This window comes from Aethalodelphis obliquidens, unplaced genomic scaffold, assembly GCF_003676395.1.
Source record: "Aethalodelphis obliquidens isolate GAN/ISIS:26980383/991018 unplaced genomic scaffold, ASM367639v1 scaffold30, whole genome shotgun sequence".
Taxonomy (NCBI): Eukaryota; Metazoa; Chordata; class Mammalia; order Artiodactyla; family Delphinidae; genus Aethalodelphis; species Aethalodelphis obliquidens.
Window position 1 is genome coordinate 16,658,112 of NW_020837974.1, and position 25,419 is coordinate 16,683,530.

Here is a 25,419-nt window from a genome sequence, read left to right on the forward strand (position 1 = left end):
CAGTAGTTGTGGCCCGCAGGCTCTAGAGTGCAGGCTCAGTAGTTGTGGCACACAGGCTAAGTTGCTCCGCGGCATGTGGGATCTTCCCAGACCAGGGCTTGAACCCTTGTCCCCTGCATTGACAGGCAGATTCTTTACCACTGCACCACCAGGGAAGCCCTGCAGTGTGTTTTTATGGTGGTCCATCAACCTTGCACCCATTCATTTCCTGATTTCATCAAATGCAGGGTAATGCCAGCTCATTCATCGTTCCCACAGCCCTTGGAGCAGAACTTCTCTGGGCTTCTTTAAGGGGTAGAGGAGCCGTCGCTGGGAAAGGACTCTGGTGGCCCTGCCCAGTGACTTGACCAATAGCTGGCTGACTTTGGGCAAGATACTCTGAGCTTCATTTTCCTCATCTGTAAAATGAGGTTGGACTTGCTGTTCTCTGGGGTTTGTTTATTTCTCTCTTAAGATTCTGTGGTCCTCTTTTAGGAATTCTTGGTAGCATGCCTTGTGTTAAATGTGCTCACTAAGTATCTTTTGAGTTTAATTGACTAGGCATGCTGGTATAAACATTCATCCTCCTGGGATATGTACCTGGGAAAGAGAAGCAGATGGGATTGTGAAGAGAGCCTGTTCTTGGCTGTATTACACATTTATTTTAGGCAGTTTCTTGCAGAATAACTATTTTTATCATTTGCTTCTTTGGCTGTCTAATTAAAGCCTTCGGACTAGAATATAAATAAGTAAGTGTATAAGCTATATGTATTTTAGCTCTTAGTGGGATGTGGTTCTTGTCCAACCAGCAGATGCAAAATTTTTAATGTCTAGGCTATGTATTATCCTTTTTCAGAAACAGTGTGAGATAATAAATCTGGCATCTGAGAGAGTAACATAATCCTTTCCTTCTTATTGTACTCTTTTGTCACTTTTTCTTTCCTCTTTGACCAGCTAGCTTGGAGCAGTGAGGAGCAAGGTGGAGGGTACCAATCCAACAGATGAGATTTTTAAAAACTTTTTAGTTGGAAAAATTCCAATTGGACAGAAATCTTGCAAAGAAGGAGTAGTACCAAGAACACTCTTATACTTTTAGCCCAAACTCACCTATTGTTAACATTTTGCCATGATTGCTTTTATTATTTGCACTTCCTCTCTATGTATATTTATGCACATACATACATATACACACACACGATATTTTCTGAATCGTTTGAGAGTAAGTTGCCTACATCATGGTCCATTGCCCCTAGATAGTATATTTCCTAATAGGGATATTCTCTTACATAACCATAGTGCAGTTGTCAACTTTAATTAATTTAACATTGATTCAGTACTTTTATCTGATCTACCATCTGTATTCCAGTTTTGTCAGTTGGCCCAGTATGTCCTTTATAGCATTTTTTCCCTCCAGTACAGGATCTAGTCTAGAATCAGGAATGACAGTTATTTGTCATGACTCTGTAGTTTTCTTTAGATTTGCTGGAAAATTTTGAAACCAGTGCACCTGTCCATTCGTAGCTAATTGGTGCCTCTTGTTATTATAGCTTGTCTAGTAGTGGGTGGATTGGTTTTTCCCAGCATAAAACACACTGTCCTCTGTGTACAAGATGTTTCCTCTAATTGGTCCCCATAGGGACAGAATATACTGCTTTGGCTTTCTCACTACCATAGTGGGACCCATTGGACTTTCTGGCCCAGATGACTGGCAGTCATCCTGCTCCTGACTCCTGGTCCTCAGCAGTAAACAGATCCTTTTGTTCATGGAAGGGACGGAGAATCTGACTGGGCACTTTCTGCAAACCCAAGAAATACTGGGGGTGGGAGGGGCGGGAATGTCTTGTAGTTGATCACCTTTATAGTAGTTTTAGACTAAAGCAGATAGGTGCCTTTTAATGATTAGAGTTATGTTTAGATACAGCCACAGTATATGTTTTAATCAAATATTAAGTATCTGCATGATGATATCATTCAAAGTTACGTCTGTAGTTATTCTCAAAGGGCAAATATTGTTCAGATTTAAGCTGTAGGTGAGACAACCAGGAGCCTTTCAAGGCATACGTATAACTTTAGTAGTTAGTTCCAGTCATGTGTTCGTAGAGTTGTGGTAAGTGCATCTGCCCCGGCCTTGCTTTCCTGGAACATGGTGTGGCTCTCCATGTCTTTCCTTCAGTAGAAAATATATATATATATTTTTTTGCGGTACGCGGGCCTCTCGCTGTTGTGGCCTCTCCCGTTGCGGAGCACAGGCTCCGGACGCACAGGCTCAGCGGCCATGGCTCACGGGCCCAGCCCCTTCGCGGCATGTGGGATCTTCCCGGACCGGGGCACGAACCCATGTCCCCTGCATCGGCAGGCAGACTCTCAACCACTGCGCCACCAGGGAAGCGGAGTAGAAAATATTTTTTTTCCTTGCAACTTTTGTATATAACTTTTATATTTTTTAATGTTAAATTAAAAAAAATTATTTTATTTATTTTTATTTTTGGTTGTGTTGTGTCTTTGTTGCTGCACGCGGGCTTTCTCTAACTGAGGCAAGCAGGGGCTACTCTTTGTTGCGGTGCGCGGGCTTCTCATTGCGGTGGCTTCTCTTGTTGCGGAGCATGGGCTGTAGGAGTGCAGGCTTCAGTAGTTGCAGCACGCTGGCTCAGTAGTGGTGGCTCTCAGGCTCTAGAGCGCAGGCTCAGTAGTTGCGGCGCACGGGCTTAGTTGCTCTGCAGCACGTGGGATCTTCCCGGACCAGGGCTCGAACCCGTATCCTCTGCATTGGCAGGCGGATTCTTTTTTTTTTTTTAACATCTTTATTGGAGTATAATTACTTTACAATGGTGTGTTAGTTTCTGCTGTATAACAAAGTGAATCAGCTATACATATACATATATCCCCATATCTCCTCCCTCTTGCGTCTCCTTCCCACCCTCCCTATCCCACCCCTCTAGGTGGACACAAAGCACCGAGCTGATCTCCCTGTGCTATGCGGTTGCTTCCCACAACTATCTGTTTTACATTTGGTAGTGTATATATATCCATGCCACTCTCTTACTTCGTCCCAGCTTAACCTTCCTGGCAGCCGGATTCTTAACCACTGCGCCACCAGGGAAGCCCGGTATATAACTTTTAGAGTTAATTACTTCACTGTGTATCTGTACCCTTTGTCTCCCCTCTGTCTTTGGTGGAAGCATTCAACACCCCCAGGGTGACTGCACTTCTGAGTGTCAGACTTTGAAGATTCAACTGGTTTTACCAGTTTGCTTTCAGAGAAATAAAGTGAGAGTTCTACTTCATCATGGTGTGTTTAGTTTGTTTTTTAAAAGGACAGTATCTGCAGGTTGAGACACAAAGAGCAGTGATGGGAAGGGTGGGAAGAAGACTTGTTCTGCGTATTCTTCTCCTGCCTGGGGCTTCCTTGGTGCGCTTCTTAGCATTTTGAGCTGACTGCAGGAGGGGATGGATAGATGTCACATTGATTCCCATTGTGTGTTATTTTAAGCTTAGTATTTCATCTCTACTTATATGCAGGCCTAAAGGCCAAAGAGATTTTTTTCCCTTGTCTGTTTTCTTTGCAGTGGTGAAGGGTATAGGGAAGAATGAGAGTGTTCTTTTGAGAGTTTAGGCATCCATGGTAATCCTGTTAGCTCCCAGAGTTTATATGAGATTGAATTTCTTTGCTAATGGCGTCTGTTGTAACACACCAGGTATGTTTTGCATACTTTTTATTTTTAACCTTGGTCAGCAGTTAGTATAGAATCACTTTTCTCAGAAACGTTCTTTATGTATAAGTAAATAGAGTAGTAAAACTGTTCTAGATATGCCACAGGAGTATTTGAGTTGGAACTCCGCTATGCTCGCCGTCAATTTTTTAGGTTTACTATCAAGGAAGCATGAACCTGAATACAGAAGGCTCATGTGATTCACCTCCTTGAAGGATAGACAAAATGTGGCTCCTGGCAAAAAGCTTGATAAAAACCTTCTTTAAAAAAATAGTCATTTTGGGCTTCCCAGGTGGCACAGTGGTTGAGAGTCCGCCTGCCGATGCAGGGGACACGGGTTCGTGCCCCAGTCCGGGAGGATCCCACATGCCGCGGAGCGGCTGGGCCCGTGAGCCATGGCCGCTGGGCCTGCGCGTCCGGAGCCTGTGCTCCACAACAAGAGAGTCCACAGCAGTGAGAGACCCGCATACCACAAAAAAAAAAAAAAGTCATTTTTTCCCCAGTATCTATTTTATAAAAAGCTTATGTGTTAGAGAGGGGTGTTATAGAGGCAATTAGGTAAAACATTACAGATTTAATCAGAATTTGAGAAAACTGTCATCTAGGTGTCTTAACAAACAAAGCACCATATTACCCATCATCAGTCTCAGTGTTTTTAAGATAAATTATTAGCAGTCTCCTGGTTTTCAAAACGTATTCATTGAGTGCTTGTGAGCAAAGGTCATTATGATCAGAGCTCTTGTGTGTGTGTGGCACGCGGGCCTCTCACTGTTGTGGCCTCTCCCATTGCGAAGCACAGGTTCCGGACGCGCAGGCTCAGCAGCCATGGCTCACGGGCTCAACCGCTCCGTGGCATGTGGGATCCTCCCAGACTGGGGCACGAACCCACGTCCCCTGCATCGGCAGGCGGACTCTCAACCATTGCGCCACAAGGGAAGCCCTGATCAGAGCTCTTAAAGGGGGAAATTTAAACAGAGTCATATGTATCTTGAATTCGGAGGGAATTACCATTATTCCTGAGAAAATAAAACTGATACTAACAGTCTACTTGTTCCTTTTACTCTCCTGAATTTGGTCTGTAAAATATTTGAGTACCAGTCCATACTGGACGTTACAGGAAGTACAAACATATTAGGCAGAATCTCTTTCCAGACAGTTTATGTTCTGGTTAGAGAGGCCTAGTATCTATGAATTATTAATAGTTACAGATACGACTTTCAACTCTTACTTTATTCCTGGCATTAGGTTTACTACATGCCTTACATAGATTATTTTATGTAATCCTCAGAACAACCCCGTGTGTTAGTTTCTCTTATCCCCAGTTTTGCACAAGAGGAGAAAGAGTAATAGGTTACATAACTAGGCCAAGGTGCATTCTGATTCGAACCCAAGGAACCTGACACCAGAGCCTTTGCTCTTTCATTGTGCCATTCCGAAATGAGCAGAGAACAGTGCCATGGGCAAAATTCTGTGATACCGATTACAAGAAAAGACAAAAGATGAAAACAAGGAGGGGATCTGCACTGTAAACTTCGTAAGAAATTTCATGAAGGTTGAACTATGAATTGCAGACCCAGGAGCAAATGCAGGATGGGAATAGACATTTGTTCTGAGACCATGAGTATTCAGAGTGGAGTGATGGCTTCCTGTGGTGAGTAATGGTGAATCAGGCATGCTTTCCTTCTTTCTTCTTAGTAAACTCTGCATTCTTCAAATCCCAATGTATATTATCATCTCTGTGAAGCTTTCTTGTCTCCCTCAGACAGAGTTAGTTCTGTTTAGGCTCCTAAAGCCATTTATATATATGTCATTACTATAGGATGTAGACCATCACATTCTACGTTTTTATTCATAGGTTCTACCCTTCTTCCCCACCCCCCCCATGCCATCTCCAGTTCTTTGAAGTCAAGGACAGTCTTACTCAGCCTGGTATCTCAAGGACCTAATGCAGTATCAGTTACTTAGTGAATATTGAGTTTATTTGTTGAGTGGATAGCTGAGTGTCTCAGTTGGCCCAGATTCAAAGCCTCTTTAAAGCTAGGTTTAGAATAATTGGGGCAGAAAATGGATATTTAGGAGTATTTATCTGGTAGTGAAGTACAGATTGGATTGGAATTGGGAAAGCTGACATCAGGACGACTAGGTAAAAGAAGTTACAGCAATCTAGGCAGGGGGTGATTAGGGCCTGGTAGAAGTGGTATTGAGGGAAAAGTCAAAGAAGATTTCAAATTATGTGGCCCTTGCCCTTCTTGCCAATTTTTCTTATAATTTATTAGGTGATTGTGAGTCTTGGTTGACTTAGTAGTTCCTTAATAAATGAGTCAGTCGTACAGCATAGTCTCTGAACTGCTGGACCATGAGCAGTGCAATAAAAATGCAGATAAAATCAAGGCAGGCATAGTTGAAAGCTCCACTTGGCAGATTTTAACTCTTTTTGGAACACAAAAGAGTTTTTAGATATATACATAGGTCTCCGAGAGTGTATATATTCTGAGCCACTTTGAATTCATCATCCTAAGGATTTTAATTTGCTGTTGAGGTGAGCCCAGGGGAAGCATAGACTTATGGGATTATAATACTTTCTGTTGTCACCCTTGCAGCTTTGAAGACAAATCGGTGATGATTCCTAGGAATCCAGGAGTCTCATGCTCAGACTTCACCTGTAGGCCTCCCAACTGCTCTTAATAATTGTGCTAATAGAGGAAAAACACAGTTTCTAAAATCAGAGTCTGCAAATACCAACCTGAATGTTAAAAATAAGTATAACATTAAGTTTCAAAAATTGTGTATATGTACTTACAGAAAAGTGCACAGTCATCCTGGTGTAACTTTCAGATCAAGAAAACATAATATTACTAGCATCCTAGAATCCCTCCTCTGCAGAGGTTAATAACCACTATTCTGATTATAACACCATGGATTTGTTTTGCTTGTTTTTAAAAATTAATATAAGACGAATAATGAAGGATGTGTTTTGGCCTCTTTAATTCAACATTGTGAAATTCATCCATGTTGTTGTATGAAGCAATATTCATTCATTCTTTTTGTTTTTAAAATTTATTTATTTTTGGCTGTGTTGGGTCTTCGTTGCTGCGTGCGGGCTTTCTCTAGTTGGTGGCGAGCGGGGTCTACTCTTTGTTGTGGTGCTCAGGCTTCTCACTGCTGTGGCTTCTCTTGTTGCAGAGCGCGGGCTCTAGGCGCACGGGCTTCAGTAATCATGGCACGTGGGCTCAGTGGTTGTGGCGCACGGCCTTAGTTGCTTCGCAGCATGTGGGATCTTCCCGGACCAGGACTCGAACCCATGTCCCCTACATTGGCAGGCGGATTCTTAACCACTGTGCTACTACGGAAGTACCTGTTCATTCATTCTTGTTGTCTTATAATATCTTCCTGATGAATAAGCTACAACTTATTTGTCCATTCCACTGGTGATGTACATTTGGGTTCTTTAGACTTTTTGGATATTATGAATAATGGTGCTGTGAATATCTGTGTACGTTTTGTGGGGTATCCAAATTTCTGTTGGATATATTGTCAAGGAATAGAATTACAGGGTCATAAAGTATGCATATGTTCATTTTCCAAAATGGTTATACCAGTTTATAGACCCACCAGCAGCAGTGTGTGCATGTCCCAGTTGCTCAGCATACTCACCAATACTTGTTACTGTCTTTTAAATTTTAGCCATTCTGGAAAAAAAAAAAAATTTAGCCATTCTGGTAGATTTGTAGCACTGTCTTGTTTTTAATTTACATTTCTGTGATGACTGATGAGGTTGAGCACTTGTTTTATGTATCGGCTTTTTGGATATCCTCTTTAATAACTATTTGCCTGTTGAAAAAATTGAATCATTTATCTTTTCCTTATTGATCTGTAGAAGTTATTTTATACTCTGATGTGAGTTCTCTGTTATCCATATTGGTGATATCTTTTCCCATTTCATGGCTTTCTTTTACACTCTCTTCATTGTGCCATCTGATGAATATTCCGATTTATCAATCTTTTCCTTTATGTTTAGTGTTTCCAAGAATTTTTTCCCTACCCCGGGGTCATGAGGATGATCTGTATTATCTTCTAGAAGTTTTATTGTTTTACTGCTTACATTTTATGTCTGTCACGTAACTGAAATTTTTTTTGTGTGTGAATGTGCCTCGCTTGGTTTTAAGCTAACCTTGTCTTTTAGTTCTGCAAGATCTGGGTCTTAAATCCCAAGTCCAAGATGGGAAGCAGTCAGGTGTCTCTGAATCCTGAATGTTGTTCATCAGTTAATCAGAGCATTGCTTGAATAGCCTTTGGGAATTGAATTGAAACCTCTCTTCCTACCACACCATGACAGTTTTTTTTTTAAATGTCTTTGTCCTTTTATAACTTGAAAGTGCAGTCTGTATGGAATATTCCCATGTATTGATACTTACTTGCCACTAATTTTTTTAATAAATTTATTTTTTATTTTTGGTCTTCTTTGCTGTGCGTGGGCTTTCCCTAGCTGCGGCGAGTGGGGGCTACTCTTTGTTGGGGTGCACGGGCTTCTCATTGCAGTGGCTTCTCTTGTTGTGGAGCATGGGCTCTAGGCACGCGGGCTTCAGTAGGCCACTAATTTCTTAACCCACTGCCGTCTGGATTCTGGCTTCACCACCTGCTTAAAACAGCTAGCAAAGGGTCCAGTGGCCTTCTTGCCAAATGGGGCTAATTCTCCAATATCCTTCAACCATTTGCAGGTCTTGAACATATCCTTTATGTCTTTTATTTTTATTTTTTGTGGTACGCGGGCCTCTCACTGCCGTGGCCTCTCCCGTTGCAGAGCACAGGCTCCGGACGCGCAGGCTCAGTGGCCATAGCTCACGGGCCCAGCCGCTCCGTGGCATGTGGGATCTTCCCTGACCGGGGCACGAACCCGTGTCCCCTGTCCCCTGCATTGGCAGGCGGACTCTCAACCACTGCTCCACCAGGGAAGCCCTCCTTTATGTCCTTATAGCTCTGTTCTGATTGTATGATCCTGGAAAAGTCTCACCCTTCTTTCCTTCTCCTCAAGATAGTTTTGTTTTGAAATCCAGTTAGAAAAAAGCGCCACTGGATAATGTTTGGGACAAAGCCCTTAAGCCTGAAGGCATGAATCTCCAGTTTCAAAGTAGGCCTGACCACTTTTGTTGTTTTGCTTTGGTCTGTTTTCATTTGGTATCTGAGACCAAATAAAAATGATAACAGCCATAACTGAATTAGATAACCTCGTGGAGTTTACATATCAGTTTTACATGGAGCATTTCATTTGATCCTCTTAACACCCCATGGGGTAGGTATTCCTGTTGCAGTTATCGAAATGATTGAAAATGCAAACAGCATGTTATTTTTTCTTGCTGAGAAACACCTGGTATGCCACTGGATTATTAGGTTTTAGAGTTTCCTTTTTCGTATAACCATCATTTACAAAATCAGGTGAGACTATCATCCTGTGATTTTTGTGGATACTTTTGTCTTTCCACTTTCTTTGGGAATGTTAGCTAGGGTTGGAGCTGGGAGGGGTGAGGTTGATGGGACTGGGAATGGAGATAGGGTTGGATTCTCTGGGGAGTCAGAGACTTGCTTTCAGCAGGCTTTGATGTATGGCCTGTAATTGTCAAGTTCACAAACTTCTGCCTCAAGAACCCATATGAAATAAACCTTGACAGTTGATTGCTTGAATGTGATAAGCTCAGGTTTTTTCCAGGATCTACTCTAAAATGATTCATTGCAAGAATAACTTGTGGAGAGACTTACTTCCCTGGCGGTCCAGTGATTAAGACTCCACCCTTCCACTGCAGGGGACCCCGGTTCAATCCCTGGTCAGGGAACTATGTATCCCACATGCTGCGCGTCACAGCCAAAAAAAAAAAAAAGAATAAGTTATGTAGCAGGTGTGACTTGAAGATGTATCATTAGTGTTCAGGAACCTATTTTAGCTCCAGAAAAACTATAGATTTATTTTGACTAAATAGCTGATTTTGGTTTGAGAAATATGTCTTGATTTATGTTTATTTCTTTGCCAATAAGTTACTTTAACATAGGAGATTTTCCTTTGATTCTTTTAAATCTTCCCTCAAACATTTTTAAAAATTGTTTTTTCAAATGAAATGGTACACCAAGTTGATTAATGAAGCAGACCGAAGCATTTTTTTATTTATACAAATTCATTTTGAAATATGAATTTATAACACTTAGCAAATCTGTCACTGAGAACAGTGAGGCTGTTTTTTTTTTTTTTTTTCAGTGAGGCTGTTTTGATCAACACAAAAACTTGAAACAGGTTAAAGAGGATTGCAGTCCTATTTTTGTTCCACATTCCGGTTATTTCTGCATTAAAAAGCTTAACTTGCAATCCAAGGGTATTTTTTAGTTGAACTGATATATTGGTTTGAAAAAAGAGCAGAGGGCTAATATTTATCATAAAATTCAGACCAGAAAGTCCCTCATGACTTCCCTGGTGGTGCAGTGGTTAAGAATCCGCCTGTCAATGCAGGGGACATGGGTTCGAGCCCTGGTCCGAGAAGATCCCACATGCCGCAGAGTAACTAAGCCCGTGCACCACAACTACTGAGCCTGCGCTCCAGAGCCCGTGAGCCACAACTGCTGAGCCCACGTGCCACAACTACTGAAGCCCATGCACCACGTGCCACACCTACTGAAGCCTGTGCTCCACAACAAGAGAAGCCACTGCAATGAGAAGGCCGCGCATTGCAACGAAGAGTAGCCCCGCTCGCCTCAACTAGAGAAAGCCCACGTGCAGCAACAAAGCCCCAATGCAGCCAAAATAAATTAATTAATTAATTAAAAAAAAAAAGAGTAGACCCCGCTCACTGCAACTAGAGAAAGCCCGCGCACAGCAGTGAAGACCCAACGCAGCCAAAAATAAATAAATAAAAGTAAATAAATAAATAAAAAAGTCCCTCAAACTCACAAGTGCTAGAACTATTAAACAATAATTCATCACTCAACATGTCAGAGTTCAGCTGTCATTGCACAGCTGTCACCATGACTGCAGCATGGGAGCGACAGCCGTGCCTGGCACTGCTTGAACGTGGCCCCCCGTGTGCTGTCTAGTGTGCTAACATGTGCTGGTTGATGTAGGTGGGCTGGTGCAAGCCTGATTCAGCCTCTGTAGTTAGTGCCAGTCCCAAGAAGTGCTCGTTGATCCATAGAAATGGCCCAAGTTCCTCAGTGTCCTCAAAAGCCCATTACCAAGTGGAGGCCCCTGGTAATATTACAGCTTGATACGTGATACATTTGAGTGTGGGCTTATTTATTTATTTTTAAAATAAATTTATTTTCGGCTGCATTGGGTCTTTGTTGCAGCGCACGGGCTCTAGGCGTGTGGGCTTCAGTAGTTGTGGCATATGGGCTCTAGAGCGCAGGCTCAGAAGTGTGGTGCACGGGCTTAGTTGCTCCACAGCATGTGAGATCTGCCCGGACCAGGGATTGAACCCGTGTCCCCTGCATTGGCAGGCGGATTCTTAACCACTGTACCACCAGCGAAGTCCCTGTGAGCTTGTTTCAAAATACAGTTTTAATAGTCAGCTCTCACTCTAGGGGCAGTGGAGAGGATATAGGGAAGGTGGGTGGGAAGAAGGAAATTAGGAGATGATTAAGAAATCAAAACTGCTGTTGGCTTCTGATCATGTCTAGGTAATTATTGCCAGTGAGGATTCGAGAGGGGCCTGCGAACGCTCACCTTGTTGCAGACTGGTTATGTGAAGGAGTGTTGACTCAAGTTCATTGCTGCACCTGATGTCCCCTCCTTCATTGAGAGAAGAGGAAGTGGGTTTGGGGCTCCGTATGGAAAAGGGAGAGGATGAGCCTTAGGGGGCTTAGGGTCCCTCTCCTCTTATTCTCCGCCTGAGTGGTTCTGCTGAGAGTCTGGCTCTCTGTGGGCCTGAGCGTGGGAGGTACTGTCTCATTTTGAGTCCTTGCTCTGCTTGGCTCTTAGCTGCACCTTAATCTCTGTTGACTGCTCATGTGAGATTGAGAGTTGAGTGGATGTTTGGCTCCTGAAGTCCCTTCAGAAAGCCCCAGGAATCCATGCAGCAGTTTGACTACAGTTGCTCTGAATTAGAATATGGCTAACTATTCAGACATGGGGCAAATAACGTTGACGGATAGTCTATAGGGCACCCTAACCTTTCTGAATCTCTTCATTCTGCCTATTCAGTCAGAGCCAGGGGCTGTTAATTTGCTTTCAGTATGTTTCAAGAATTAAATTTTAAATTATTTGCTCTCTTTTCCTTAGCATAAATAATTGAAAATCAATAGCACGGTAGCATGAATTTATAGAGTATACTAAAACTTTGGGTTTTGAGTCAGCTGGGAAATTCCTTGCAGTTTTTCTGGCTTATATCATGTATTTGAAGAATGTTGAACCAAGATGTTTTGAGGAAGTAAATTACTATGCCTGTTGAATGTGACCTGGAAGGAACTGAGGAACAGTAGAACTGAAAATACAGCTACTGATTTTTTTTGTTTGTTTTTTTTCAAATTTCTTTGTTAGGCATCTGAAGAAGCCTCTCTCAGGGCACTGGAAAGTCTGATGACAGAGTTTTTCCACGACTGTACAACCAATGAAAGAAAACGTGAGATAGGTAAGTGAAATGTTGAGTAGTAAAGAGTCGTTTATAACGAAAAGGCCCCAATGGGGAGGAAGGAGTTGGTAGCCTTGATGTTGGCAGCCTGGTCAAGCCTGCATGTTTCCCCTTGAATTCTGGCTCCTTTTGCTCCAGTCCTGCTGGTTGGTGGCTGGTGAGGTCTACAAACCTAGCTGCAAGGGCTGTAGTCGGTAGAGCCCACTATAATCCATAGTGATGGATTTTCTTTCCTTTGGCCATGTGTGGAAACCCCTACCCCTGCTTTGCTCTTAATTTTAGCAATGTTAAACTTTTATAAGATGTCTGTGACTTAATTTAAAGAAAAAACTCGTGAAAGCATTAAAACAAACATGTTTTTGGTGTGTAGAGGTCTATCCTGAACCTCATCTAGTGCCCAGAGATCCTTTAACGGGTGTATCCTTTGGGGCCTTCTTGCTTTTTCCTTATTGCCACTGTTATCGCTCTCATTCTGCAAGTTTTGTTGAATAAAGGCTTCAAACAACAGAGAGATGTAGGTGTAATTTCAGGTCTTCTGGGAACCTTGGCACCTTCTAGAACCTCTTTTTGAATTTTATACTCACTGACATGCACAATATTCATTAAAGCATACTGTAAACTAGAAGGTTTATTTAAGTTGTGAGATCTCTGCTTCAGGGACATGCTGCACTGAAGTCCTAGAGTAATCTTTTTCTCTCTCTGAGTCCTCACTTAAGCCCTGAACTTGACGATGAAAAATGTTTTTCTTGATCCAGACCTCGAGGCTTTCCCCTGTGTGTCTGGCTGCTCTGTACTGACCTTCATTGCTTTCACTTCCTTGGAGGCTTTTTTCTGTGTCTCCGGGTCTCTGCAGAGCCATTTCTCTGTCGCATGTGGCTTCTCTAAGTCATGTTAGCCAGCTCAGTGTTATGGCTGACTTCTGCCTTTGGGCCAAAGCTTGATTAGCGTTTGGATTTTCAGGTGGCTAGTAGACCTTTGGCTGCAGCCCATTTTCCCTTGCATCCTTTGAGTATCACATTAGCTCCCGGTGGATGTAGCTTCTTATCTCTTAATTTTAAATGTGGTGGTCTCTTGTGGGCCTGCCCTGTATATGCCTTCTTTTCTGAGGGACTGTGCTGTAGGGAACCAGAGAGTTTATAAACAGGGGATACTGATGGAAGCTGAGCCCAGTAGATGATCAGGCATCTGGCTTAGAAGATCCCCTCTGCTTGCTTCCCTAGGTTCTCTCTTATTACTCAGTTGGGCTGACCCACCTCTTGCCCCCAGAGTGAGCCTCTTGTTACTTTTATGCTACCAAAGTACCTCATAGTAAAAGTATCAGTGGTGATTTTTACCAAAGGAGGTAAAGGATCTTTCCCTTATATCTAATTTCTCCATAGTCCTGTTTTAAGCTTATAATTGATATGCTTTTTGTTTTTCTCTTTAAGTTTTGGATTGCAAAGCTAATGTTGTTCACCTCAGTGTTCATGAATTAAAAGTGGAAGCTTTTTAACATATTTTTATTCTAATCTGATTTTTTAAATAGTTTTAAATAACCAGATGCTACAGAAGTCTAATTTAAATGCCGGCTAAGGAGAATCCGGGGGTTTGGTAGTAGGCGTGTCTTAGTTCTTTTTGTACCTAGTCTCCATAGCTTTATTTGAGCGTGTGGGCTGGAACCACTTCTTGCTTCTTTTTTGATGTCTTAGGATAAACTAAAGTCTTTCCTAGCTAGGTGGGAGAAAGGAGGGAGACCTTTTATTATAGGGGCTCCACCCATCCTCCACCAAAAGTGCTCTAGAGATAGAGCTGTTAGCAGGGAGCCTCAAGAGACAGTCTGGTCATTTTTAAAAGTGGAGAAGGCTGAAGCATCAAAGAGGAGCAGTGATTTGCTTGGGATCAGACTCAGTGAATTAGTGGCAAAGTCTAGAACAGAGTCCAGCGTTCCTCATTTCCAGCCAGAGATCACTCTCTGGTTGGACTTCACCTCTGGGAGTCATAGAAACTTTTGCTTAATTATAAGAACACATCATCAGCTTCCTTTATGGGATTTATAATGAGACTGCCTTGGTGCACTTAGCCTGCGTTGTAGGGCACTGGCAGAGCGGTGACTTTAGGGTTAGAACGGGCTGCAGTGCTTGCTGCTTTTCCAAGGGCTTCCTAGAATCTCTCAGGGTTGTTGCCTTTGTATTTTTACCCACTCTGTGTTATATTTTATGACCAGCGCAGCAGGTCAAGGTGACTAAGGGGCAGCATGTCCAGAAACACGGTGATAGACTCTTAATGCTTGCTGTTTGTCCAGCAGCCTCAGGAGGAAGAAAACCACTTCTAACTGATTTGAGGTGCCCAGGGTGGTTCCTGGCAACTCCCATGACTGCCGCTCTTGTTTGCCGACTCCTGGGTGATATTTTAAAATAAAACCAACTCAGATGAAGGGAGTTAGCCATCTTGAATTCTCTTGCATTTTTTCCAATCCTGCATTTATAAGATTAGTCTTAATTTTTTCTTTTCCTGCTTTTCTGGCCATCATTTTGTGTGTGTGTGTGTGTGTGTGTGTATAAGTGTGTAAGAACAGTGTTGAGTGAGTGGTGAGGAGATAACATATAGCTGTACCCCAGAGGAAGTAAGTTACCGGTTGGCCATCATTTGTAAGGTAAAAATGATACTCTTCTATCTGTCTGTCTACACATTAGATTAAGAATTTCAGCAGTGAAAGTTTCTCTACCTAAAATAGTGCCCATAAAAAAAAAAGGTGTCCGTAGCTAGGTTATTGTTATTTGGGTGTCAGCGTTCATGGTCACCTCAGAGTCAGAAAAATATTGTATGCTTTGTCCTTTCTATCTTGAAGAATCAGCTGGATTTTGTAGTTGGTTTTGATGTCATTACATTATGTAGAAGAGGTGTGTTTTAAAAAAAAAAAAATAGTAAAACAGCCAGCCTTGTATTAATTTTGTGTATTTTCATAGCCTTCTCTTGTTGCTATTTAACTTTTCCAGAGGAACTTCTTAATAACTTTGCTCAGCAAATAGGAGCCTGGAGATTCTGCCTGTATTTTCTCTCCAGCACTAGGAATGACTATGTAATGATGTACAGTTTAACGGTTTTTGAGGTAAGTTGTCAGATACTTTTATACTATTCTGAAGAGTATTTCTTAGTCACATTGCCTTGTTATTGGCACTAGACTTTAGTTTTGATGTGTACATGGCTGGGAAATAGTGGTAACCCATCTCAGGGGCTTCTTCCCCATATACTGCCTTTGTCAAGATGTCAGGTTTTCCAGGGCACCTTTCCATCTTCAGCACCAAAAGGTAAGATAGGTGAGGTCGGGAGGTCGTTTGTGGTAACATGTAACTTTTCCTTCCATGTTATCATTTAAAAGAGAAAGATGATTAAAGAAAAACAGTTGGGAGGAGGGATGATACCCATTAAAAATCTTCATTTATTTCAACTCTCTTCCAATCATTGCCTTCCTGTGCACACTTTTTTTCAAAAAACCTAATTATAATCATATTGCTCATTTCATTTTGCATTCTGTTTTTTCCCCCCCACTTAACCTTTATATTATATTTCTATAAGTGGTTGTACCATTATTCACCAAGCCATTCTCTTATTCTTACATTAAAGTTGTTTCTGTCATTATTCTTTGGTGGAGACAATGGTGTTATAGAAAGTTTTTGCACCTACACCTTTTTGTTTCTGTTAAATTATGTAGCTGTTAAATTATGTTCCTAGGAATGGGATTATTGTATCATAAAATTTGAATATTTTATTATTCTCATTGCCAAATTGCTCCAAACCTTTGTTTAAAAGCAGAGTTTCTTGTTTGAGGGAGATAGCTACTGTTGGATGAAAACCAGTTTGTTTTGTGTATAGATTGTTAACTTACAAGATGTATACTTGTTTTTCAGAATCTGATCAATAAAATGTGGCTTGGGGTCCCATCTCAGGATAAGATGGAAATCCGTAGCTGCCTGCCCAAACTCCTCTTGGCTCACCACAAAACCTTACCTTACTTCATCCGGAACAAGCTCTGCAAAGTGATTGTTGACATTGGCCGTCAAGATTGGCCCATGTTCTACCATGACTTTTTTACTAACATTTTACAGGTAAGGAGATAACCTATGGAAACTTTATCTTGTAAGTAATTTGTTTGAAGAAGTGATTATTTTCTTGTCTTGAAGAGGATTTTTAAGATGAGCATTTTGGAACTGCAGTGGTGAGGTTATTGTGGGGTGGATTATCTCATTCACTTAACCTTGTGTTCCTGAGACGTGTTGTACCTTGGTGCAGTGGAGAAGGTGGGGGATGGGAACCCCAATCACTTTGTTAACTTCTTGTGAAATTTTGTCCAGCAAGTATTTGAAAGCCTGTTAGGTACCGTGCCAGGTGTTGGGTGCCAGGATGAGGCCTTTGATAGTTATAGTTTAGTGGGGAGAAAGCGATGGAAATAATAATTACCCAACAATATGTTAATGACTGTAGCGAAGTATTGTGCCAAGTGCAGTGAGGACACGGCATTTAGACTCAAGGAGCTGAGGTGTTTTCAGTGTTGCTGGTGATGAGATGTGAGGTGGTGGCTTGAGTGGTAGAGTGAGAGGCTAGGCTGATGGACAGGGCCAGAGCAGGGAGGGCTTTGCGTTTGCAGGGGGCATCAGTGTTTAATTCATAGTCCTTACTCGAGAACTAATGAAAAGTTTGGAGAAGGGAGACAACGTGGCCACATGTTTATGTTGGAGTGACGACTTCGGCAGCAGTTTGGAGTCTGGATTGCAGAGGGGTGAGGCCGGAGCGAAGGAGGCCTGGAAGGCTGCTGCTGGAGAAGTCTGAGTGAGCCCAGGGGCCTGAGCCAAGCCGGGGCTTACCTGCTGGACAGCAGCGAGGCACGGAGGAGGCTTTGGGCAGGGACTAGGCTGTAGGGAGGAGGGAAGGAGGAAGCTAGAATGCCTTCCAAGTTCCTGGCTCAGATGGCAGATTTTCTAGGCCATCTGAGGAAATGGGGTTGGGTAGAAGATGGTGAATTCAGTTTGGCAGAAAATGCATTTAAGATTTGCGTGTTCCTTCTGTGCACGTCTGGTGAGACATTAGGAAATGTGGATCTGGGGTTCAGGATTTAGAAGTCATCAGGGAATAGGGGGGACCTAAAAGCCAAGAGGGCGATGCTTTTGTTCATTTGATTCCTGTGATAAAGTTGGAAATGTTTATATTATCGAGGCAGTCTGGGTATGTAGGAAATGGGTATTATGTACAGATTATAGAAATAAAATTCTTTGAAAATTGGTTATAGTCTTAGTGACGGCAGAATCTTCCAGAACAATACCCTTTTCTAATGTTCTGCTTGCTCTCCCTGCAAACCGTTTGAATGATGCAGCAATTTAAAAAATTCAGCATCCATATTGCTTCTTTTGGATCACCTCTCAAGGTGGCACAGAAGTTCTTCCTTCAATATTATTTTGTTTTGTATGGTGATTCATTTATCTAGAGATTTATTGAATTGTTATTGTAAAGGAGATTCATGCATTTATTCCATAAACTATTTGTTGAATACCAGCCATGTACTAATAACTAGGTACGTTGGGGGATATAGTAATGAACAAATAGCTGCCTTCATGGAGCTTATAATACCAAGGGGGAGGCATCAGTAAACAATAAGCAAATAAATTCTTTCAGGTAGGTATAAGTATTGTGAGAAAACTAAATCTAGGGTGAGGAGGAGTGAACATCAGAGGTGTTATTTAGATGGGACGATCATGGAAGCCTTTTCTGAGAAGCAGACTCTTGAGCAGAAACTGAGTGGAAGTGATGGAGTGAGCCATGTGGGCTTCCAGGGGAACAGTGTTGTAGGCAAAGGGAATAACAGTGGAAAGAACCCGAGGAATGGCAAGGAGGTGGGGAGCCTGCAGTGGTGGGTTAGGAGGCCAGAGGCTTTGCTGGCTCTCTCTGACACGCTTCCTTTCACTCCAAGTTGAAAAGCAGTTGTGGTAAGTCTCCATGGCTCTCTGAGAGGGAGCGAGGAAGTCCATGGAGATGGAAAGAACCAGGAAGGTGGGGGGGTCTGAGTGGATTCCATCCTGGGTTGGTCAGTGGTGTGTCTTGTGTGAAGCAGCAGTGGAATGTGAGCCAGACAGAGAGCTGAGTCTTGTCGGCAACAGTGAGGAGAAGCCATGTTTTCGCCCAGCTGGGATCATTTCCTTCGGTGAAAAGCAGACATTTCTTGTCTGCCCATCAAGTATGATTAATGATGATAAATGAGAATTTGGAAGAGCATTTTTAGGTGAGGTGCTCATGGAGATTTCAGAAGGGTAGCTGTCTTCCTCTCTTGCCCACCACCTCCCGCTTTCCACCCTTCAGAAATGACTCCTTTCACCCCATGCAGCCTTCATGACTTTGAAACACCCCGTAGTGGAAGGGGCACTGGACTGGGAGGCAGTGGGTTTGGGGTCTGTGTCCATTTTTGTCACAGATCACCTTGATTTTAGTAACTCCTATGTGAGCCTCCATTTCCTTCTGTGTACAACGAGAGGATTGGACTAAGTGATCTTTAAAATTCTTTCCAGTTGTATTATTCCCCGCTTCTTATTCATGCATGAGAACCAGTCAGTGGCATGAAAGCCATGTCAAGAATGATTGGTGCTAAATTGCTGACATTTCTGATAATGATAATAAAATCTTTTCTTTAGGCATTGGTAAACAAGACCAAACTGGTTCTGGAATCAACTTCACAATTATATGATCTGTTGATTAAACCATCTGAAAGGTTTTTTTTGGCTTAGTTCCATTATGGCCTGCGGTCTGGGGTGCATAGCCTTTTTTTTTTTTAATTCTGTAACATTTGGCCTGGGGCATCTGTGCAGTTTATGCCATAATTATGATGACTGTCATACCAGGCAAAGAGGAGTTGATTTGGGGCCCCAGAAAGATACCTACAATTCTGTGTGTTGGTATAGCCTTTCTAGGCCACTGGAGAAGGAATCATTGAAGTGAGAACCGACCCCTGTTCTCCCCACCTCCCCCAGCCGCCTGCACTAGCACATACATCACACCTTTCTAGAGTCTGTTCTTCAGAGTCCTGGAATCTGCTGAGCTGGACTTCTGGTCACGTTGTGCCTGGGGCCAGATACTTAAGGGGCAAGCATCGAAAAGAAGCATAGAAAGAATTTTGATGTTTCTTCTCTGATTGGCTGGTATGATAAAAATTTCTGAAGCTAACACTAAGCACCTGAAATTGATTTGCAACCTGAAGGTGCTTATTCTGTATTAAAATAAATTGCAGAGATTACCTATGTCATGAGCTTTAATTATGTATGTGAAGATGGTGAAAGGAAACACTCTTTTAATAAAAAGCTTTCTGGAAACAAAGCTAGTGAGAAGGAAAATTACACATTTTATCAGGCTGTTCTTTCAAGTAAAGAATAATTTTCAGCCAGCTTCTTGTCTGACTCTTCCCTTCTCCCAAATGATGAGAGAAAGGAGGACCTTTAAGATACATTTTCCATACTCTAGGGATTTTTTATTTCTGGAGAGCACAGAAGCATTTCATATGTACAGGAAAGTATTGCCCAGTGGACTATTTGGTAATGAGTCATTCCCAGCTGAGAGAGTAAGAATGAGGTCTTGGGGGAAAATAGAGACAAAAGGGGTGGAAGAGAAAGAAGGAAATGAAAGGGGAGAAGTAATAGAAATCTTTTAAAATACAGATTGATAATCCAAAGGTGTCTGAGTGAAAAGGGATGCTTATAAAGTTCTATTCACGTTATCATGTAAAGAAAAATTGTTAGAGGAGGGATTTCCTGTTTCTCCCCTACTGCATTATCTGAATTTTAAGTCGATGTTAGAAATAGCCCGAACTTGTAGCAAATGAAGAGAAAACTTGTGGAGGATGTACTTGAAGTGTTAGCTGATTTAATAGAGAGCATTTTCAACACACTATTGCTTGCTGCTGAGGGCAGTTGAATTTCTCTTTAAGTTCTCAATATTGAGTCCTGCTCTTCGGGGATGTGCTTTTCCTTGGTCTGCAATGGGAAGAGTTGTTTTCAAGGACAGGAAAGTGCCCTGTGTTTTTTGAAGTGGAGAATATCCTTTCTATCTGGGTGTAGTTCCTGACCTCCTCTTCCCTAAGGCTTATATTTTATAGATTGAGTAAATAAAAAACTTATTTTTATCAGGGAATGAACTACATTTAAAGTTAACTATGATTAAAGAAAATGGTCAAGTTTTTCAATTTGTTTGCTCTTTCATAGATTGTAGCATATAACCCAGTAGGATTTTAATGGTACCTTGATTACTTTTACCGTTTCTGGAAACTAAAAAATAAATGCTTTGAATATATTGAAATTGATAAGAAAGGTATAAGTAGTGTTATGCTGTTGAAAGTGTACCTTTTTTTGTCTCTTGTTTAAGGAAACTTTCCTATGGCATAGTGGATATTGCAGGTGATAGAAAAAGTACCTTAATTTGCTACGTAGGTATTTGCACAGTCCACCGTATCAGTATCATAGTTTAATGACGTGTATGTGTGTTTCTGCTCTGCCACATGTTTAATCTTGAACTCTTATGAAGCATTCAAAGCTTGGAACTGTAAACTTGATTTAACACCTGAATGTTGGAAAGATATCACAAATTGGTTTACACATACCTTAATCACTAAAATAGTAACCTGGGCAGAGTAACCAAGGCTCTGTTGGGAGTATGGACATGTATAAAAATTGTCATGTTAGGTGTAAAAGAGCATTGCTTTCTTGTTGTTTTTAAGTTCATGGTGTTATTTAGAATTCTGTCTTTAAAATAAGATGAGAATATATTTTGAATGGTTAAAAAGGTACATAAGTGTACTCAGTCATTTTTCTAAAGGTTTGATTTATGTAGCCTGTTCATGTAAGATTAAACACACAGAGGTACAGTTGACATTCTGTATCCACAGGATTTGAACCCTCCTGTGTGAGGGCTGACCACACGACACCATTGAATATAAGGGACTTGAGCATCCTTGGATTTTGGTATCCACGGGGGTCCTGGGAACACCCCCCCCCCCCCCACAGATACCGAGGGACGACTGTACTTCATAGGTTCACCATTTGTCAGTCTTCTTTGTACCTTAATTAGCCAGGCACTCTGCTGAGAAACTTACTTTTTCCTGGCAGTTGATCCAGTCCCCTGTGACAACTCCCCTCGGGCTGATCATGTTGAAGACAACTTCAGAAGAGCTGGCTTGTCCCCGTGAGGACCTCAGCGTGGCTCGGAAGGAGGAGTTGCGAAAGCTGCTGCTGGAACAGGTGCAGACAGTGCTTGGGCTACTGACAGGTGAGCAGCTGGGTGGCACCAGAAGGCAGAGGCCTGCCTGCAGATGCCCGGAGTGCAGGCCCTGGCACTCAGAATTTTTGAGCAGTTGCCTTAGCTGTTACTGAGACCGAACGTAAAAACACAAAGAATGTGGTGCCGTATTCCCAGCACCTAGCCCAGTATCTAGCACACGGTAGGGTCTCAAAAAATGCTTGTAATTTATTTTCCTTTTAAAGTCTTTATTTTGTCGTCACTATAGCCATGATTAATGTGGTATAGACAGGGTCATAGGAATGTGATTGAAATGCTGATTACTGCATTCTGAGTAAGGTGGGTGGCAGGCACTTTATTTAAGATGATTTGAATTTAAATCAGGAGAAGTTGGAGGAGGAGGAGGAAGATGTGAACATTTCGAATTCTGAGTAAGGAAGTGAGACCAGGTGTGGAGTCAGCACCCTGTGCGCCAGGTTGTAGTTGTATATAGCGTTTGCTTCGTCATCTGGTCTGTTGTGTTAGAGCCTCGTGACTATGAGTGAAGAGTAAGAATAAACAGAAAGCAAACTGCAGAATGAGACAGGAGGGTAGGAAGAGAACGGAGCCCCTGTGTCTCGAGGGAGACAGGGCAAGGGCCGTGCCCGCTGTGCTGTCAGTGGAGCTGCTGGTTCTGGGCGGTGTTGGGCCACAAGGCTGAGCCGCGCGCTGGAGGGAATGTTGTAGGGACCAGAAGGGTTTCTGTCTCCAGCTCTTCTACTCAGGCTGCTTCTTGGATATCTAGGGACTTTTTTTTTTTTTCCTGCATGTGTTACAAAAGCAGTCGTCATGAGGTGGGCACTTAAAATTGGTTATAAGAGTGTTTTGATTAAAAGTAAACTTGTCATTTACCACCCCCCCATCCTCCCCCAAATTGCTAGGGGAAACCCAAACCTCAGAGCATTTATTCATTCAAAGCATATTCATTGACATCCACAATTAGATGTTAAATTTCTGGAGTTAGGGACCATGTCTGATATCTCTGTGTCCTACTTTTGCAGACACTAAAATTTTTTGAATTGAGATATAATTCACATATCATAAAATCTACCATTTTAAAGTGTAGCAGCTCAGTGGTTTTTAATATAGTCACAAGGTTGTGCTACTATCACATTGTCTAATTCCAGAACATTTTCATCACCCCAACCTCTGGCAACCATTAGTGTATTATCTGTCTCTGGTTTTTCCTATTTGGACTTTTCATAAAAATAGAATCATAGAATATGTGACCTTTTGTGTCTAGCTTCTTTTACTTAACATGATATTTTCAGTGTTTTCCATGTTATAATATTAAATATTTTGAGAACAGAATATTTTTAAAAGCTTTTATGATCATCTTATATACCAGGTTCTGTAAGGAGATATAAAGAGGAATAAAACATAATCCCTGCCCTCTAGTAAGGTATACTCTAGTACGGGAGAAAGACAATGTGTTAAGAGTTATGGTAGAGGTATGTTTTATGTGCAGGCAAAACTGAGCAGGGAAAACTTCCTGGAGGAGGTGACAGCTGAGTGGAATTCTGAGAGACAGACAGGTAGCAGTTAGTTAGTCTGGTGAAAGGTCAAGTTGGATTGGAAGGGGGAGAGCAGTTCAGAGGTTAAGAAGGAGAACACATGAGAAAGGAACAGCTAGTAAATAGTGCAGTGTGATGAAGCCTGCGTGTGGGGTGGGGGTGAGGCCGGACAGGGAGAGCAGAGGCCAGATGCTGAGATTGTGCAGATGGTACTGTTGACTGGTGAGGAGCATGAGAATATTAGTGGCAGGTTTGTGGGGGAAGATAAATTGAGTTTGGAATATCCAAGTGGTGGTGTCCAGAAAAAGCAGTTAGACATAGAGACAGTTGTTTAAATACTGATTCTTGATCAAATATATCAATACATTGTTTTTCTAAATCTGATTTTTATATGTTAGGTTTTATTTCTCTCTTAAACTCAGTTTCTCCTTTCTTGGTAGGTATCTTGGAGACTGTCTGGGACAAACACAGCGTGACTGCTGCCACCCCGCCACCATCCCCAACCTCAGGAGAAAGTGGTATGGTCTGCACCACACATTGTGTTCCTCTTTTTAAATTCAGTTGGGGGTCTCAGCAGGGTAGCAATTGCTTATCTATGCCAGACACAGATGCACATTCTTCCTTAATCTATTTTTGGCCTCTCTGCCCTTGTCTTCTGAGTAGCTGACTTTCTTAGTTCCTTGTAAGTACATGTACTTTCTAATATAATATTTCGAACAACATAGCTTGTTTCTTCCTTGCCCATCAGGAAGGTGGCACCTTCAGCTTATGACTGCTGTCCCTCCTGGCTTATTTTTCCCTTTTTCTCATATTTCATGGCTGTATTGCTCATGCTGAGGTTGGTATGAGCCTGTGGGCGTGATGGGTCTGCTTTGCAGTCATGCAGGGGTCAGGTCATAGGAGGTGGGTGGCAGCCCGAAGGAGGGGACGTGGGCATGTGGAGTGCTTCTTCCTCATGGGCTCAGGGAAAAGTCATCTTGGCCTGGACAGATTGGGAACCAGTGTGCAGTAATCAGCATTGACTTTACAAAAGTTCGGATTTATTTGATCAAGTGTGGGCATATTTACAGTGGCCATTAAATAGTTTACTGGTGGCTAGTTATTGTCCATAGTTATATTAATATCTGTTTCAAAAGTCAGAGTGCAGTTCACCTGAAAATGGCTACTTTCAAGGATGGATGGAAAGAGGAAATTGTGTCTGAGCAGGAACTTTTCACTTCTAAATGGCTTCTGTTTACGTTAAATGGTCACAAATTCTTTTCAAGTAGAGTACATCCTGTGAAATGACACATACTACTTCCTCTACTGTAAAGGTTGATGTGGCTAATGAGAAGTGTTTCCTCATCTTTCTCCTTTACCTCAAGGAAATAGGCTGTTGAAATCAGACATCTCTGAGCCCTAGCTGTTTCATGTAGCCTGTTGTTAATATGTGGAAGTTGAAATTCTTGCAGAGTTGCTGTAGAATTGAAAATACATCATGAAGTTTTGAGGACTGCTTACAGTTTACTAATTTATTTCAATTCTATTTATCATACTTGGATTAAAAACTGTTAGTCATTTGTCATACTTCTTAGGTTAAAAACTATTACAGAGTTCTAGAGTATATTAAAAGCCTACAGGAAATTGAACTTTATTTGTATTTGGTGGCAAACCTTCATTTTCAAAGTGGATATTTGAGGTGACTTAGCAGATTTATATTTTGCAATATTTGAATGATTAAAGAAGAAATTGCAAAGATGCAGAGATTTGATTTTTGAGTATACACCTTGGAATCTCTTGCAGTTTGGCTGATCTTAAAATTTGTCATCTCAGGAATTCCCTGGTGGTCCAATGGTTAGGACTCCGTGCTCTCACTGCGGAGGGCCCGGGTTCAATCCCTGGTGGGGGAACTAGAATCCCACAGGCCGTGTGGTGTGGCCAAAAAAAAAAAATTTGTCATCTCATTTCAATAGTAGTTTGCAAAAATTGGTTCTTTTGATAGTTGAATACTATCTTAGTATCCAGGTTAAGTGAGCAGCAGCAGTTTACTTTAGTAAAACTTGTTTTTCTGACATCGTTTTCCAGTACCAAAAGTTGTGAGTTTTAGTTGGCTTCTTTCAGGTACATGTTCTGAGCTAACTCAGTTGATACTTTGATAGACTTATATCCTGGAGGCCAGGTTGGAGAATATTAGATAATACAAATCAAAAATAAATGCTTGACTCTTTCATGTTTTGCCTAGGTTTTGTTTATGAGGTTAGGGGAAATAAAATAAGAACTCAGTTGACATTCCATACAAACAAAACCTAAAAATATGATGAGTGCTTTTTGAGAGTTGCCTCTTAG

The 25,419-nt window shown here is 41.9% G+C and overlaps 1 protein-coding gene across 4 annotated transcripts in view; it reads left to right on the plus strand.

The window, feature by feature from the left end:
• The window catches only part of XPO6 (exportin 6), a 121,977-nt gene that overhangs the window by 22,692 nt on the left and 73,866 nt on the right, over nucleotides 1-25,419 (plus strand). For all 4 annotated transcript variants that reach the window (XM_027126548.1, XM_027126550.1, XM_027126549.1 and 1 more), the window contains 5 exons: nucleotides 12,205-12,295; nucleotides 15,271-15,383; nucleotides 16,183-16,380; nucleotides 21,412-21,571; nucleotides 23,535-23,612. In XM_027126548.1, the coding sequence (XP_026982349.1) occupies nucleotides 12,205-12,295; nucleotides 15,271-15,383; nucleotides 16,183-16,380; nucleotides 21,412-21,571; nucleotides 23,535-23,612 (640 nt within the window). Of the gene's footprint in view, nucleotides 1-12,204; nucleotides 12,296-15,270; nucleotides 15,384-16,182; nucleotides 16,381-21,411; nucleotides 21,572-23,534; nucleotides 23,613-25,419 lie in introns of those variants that run through there.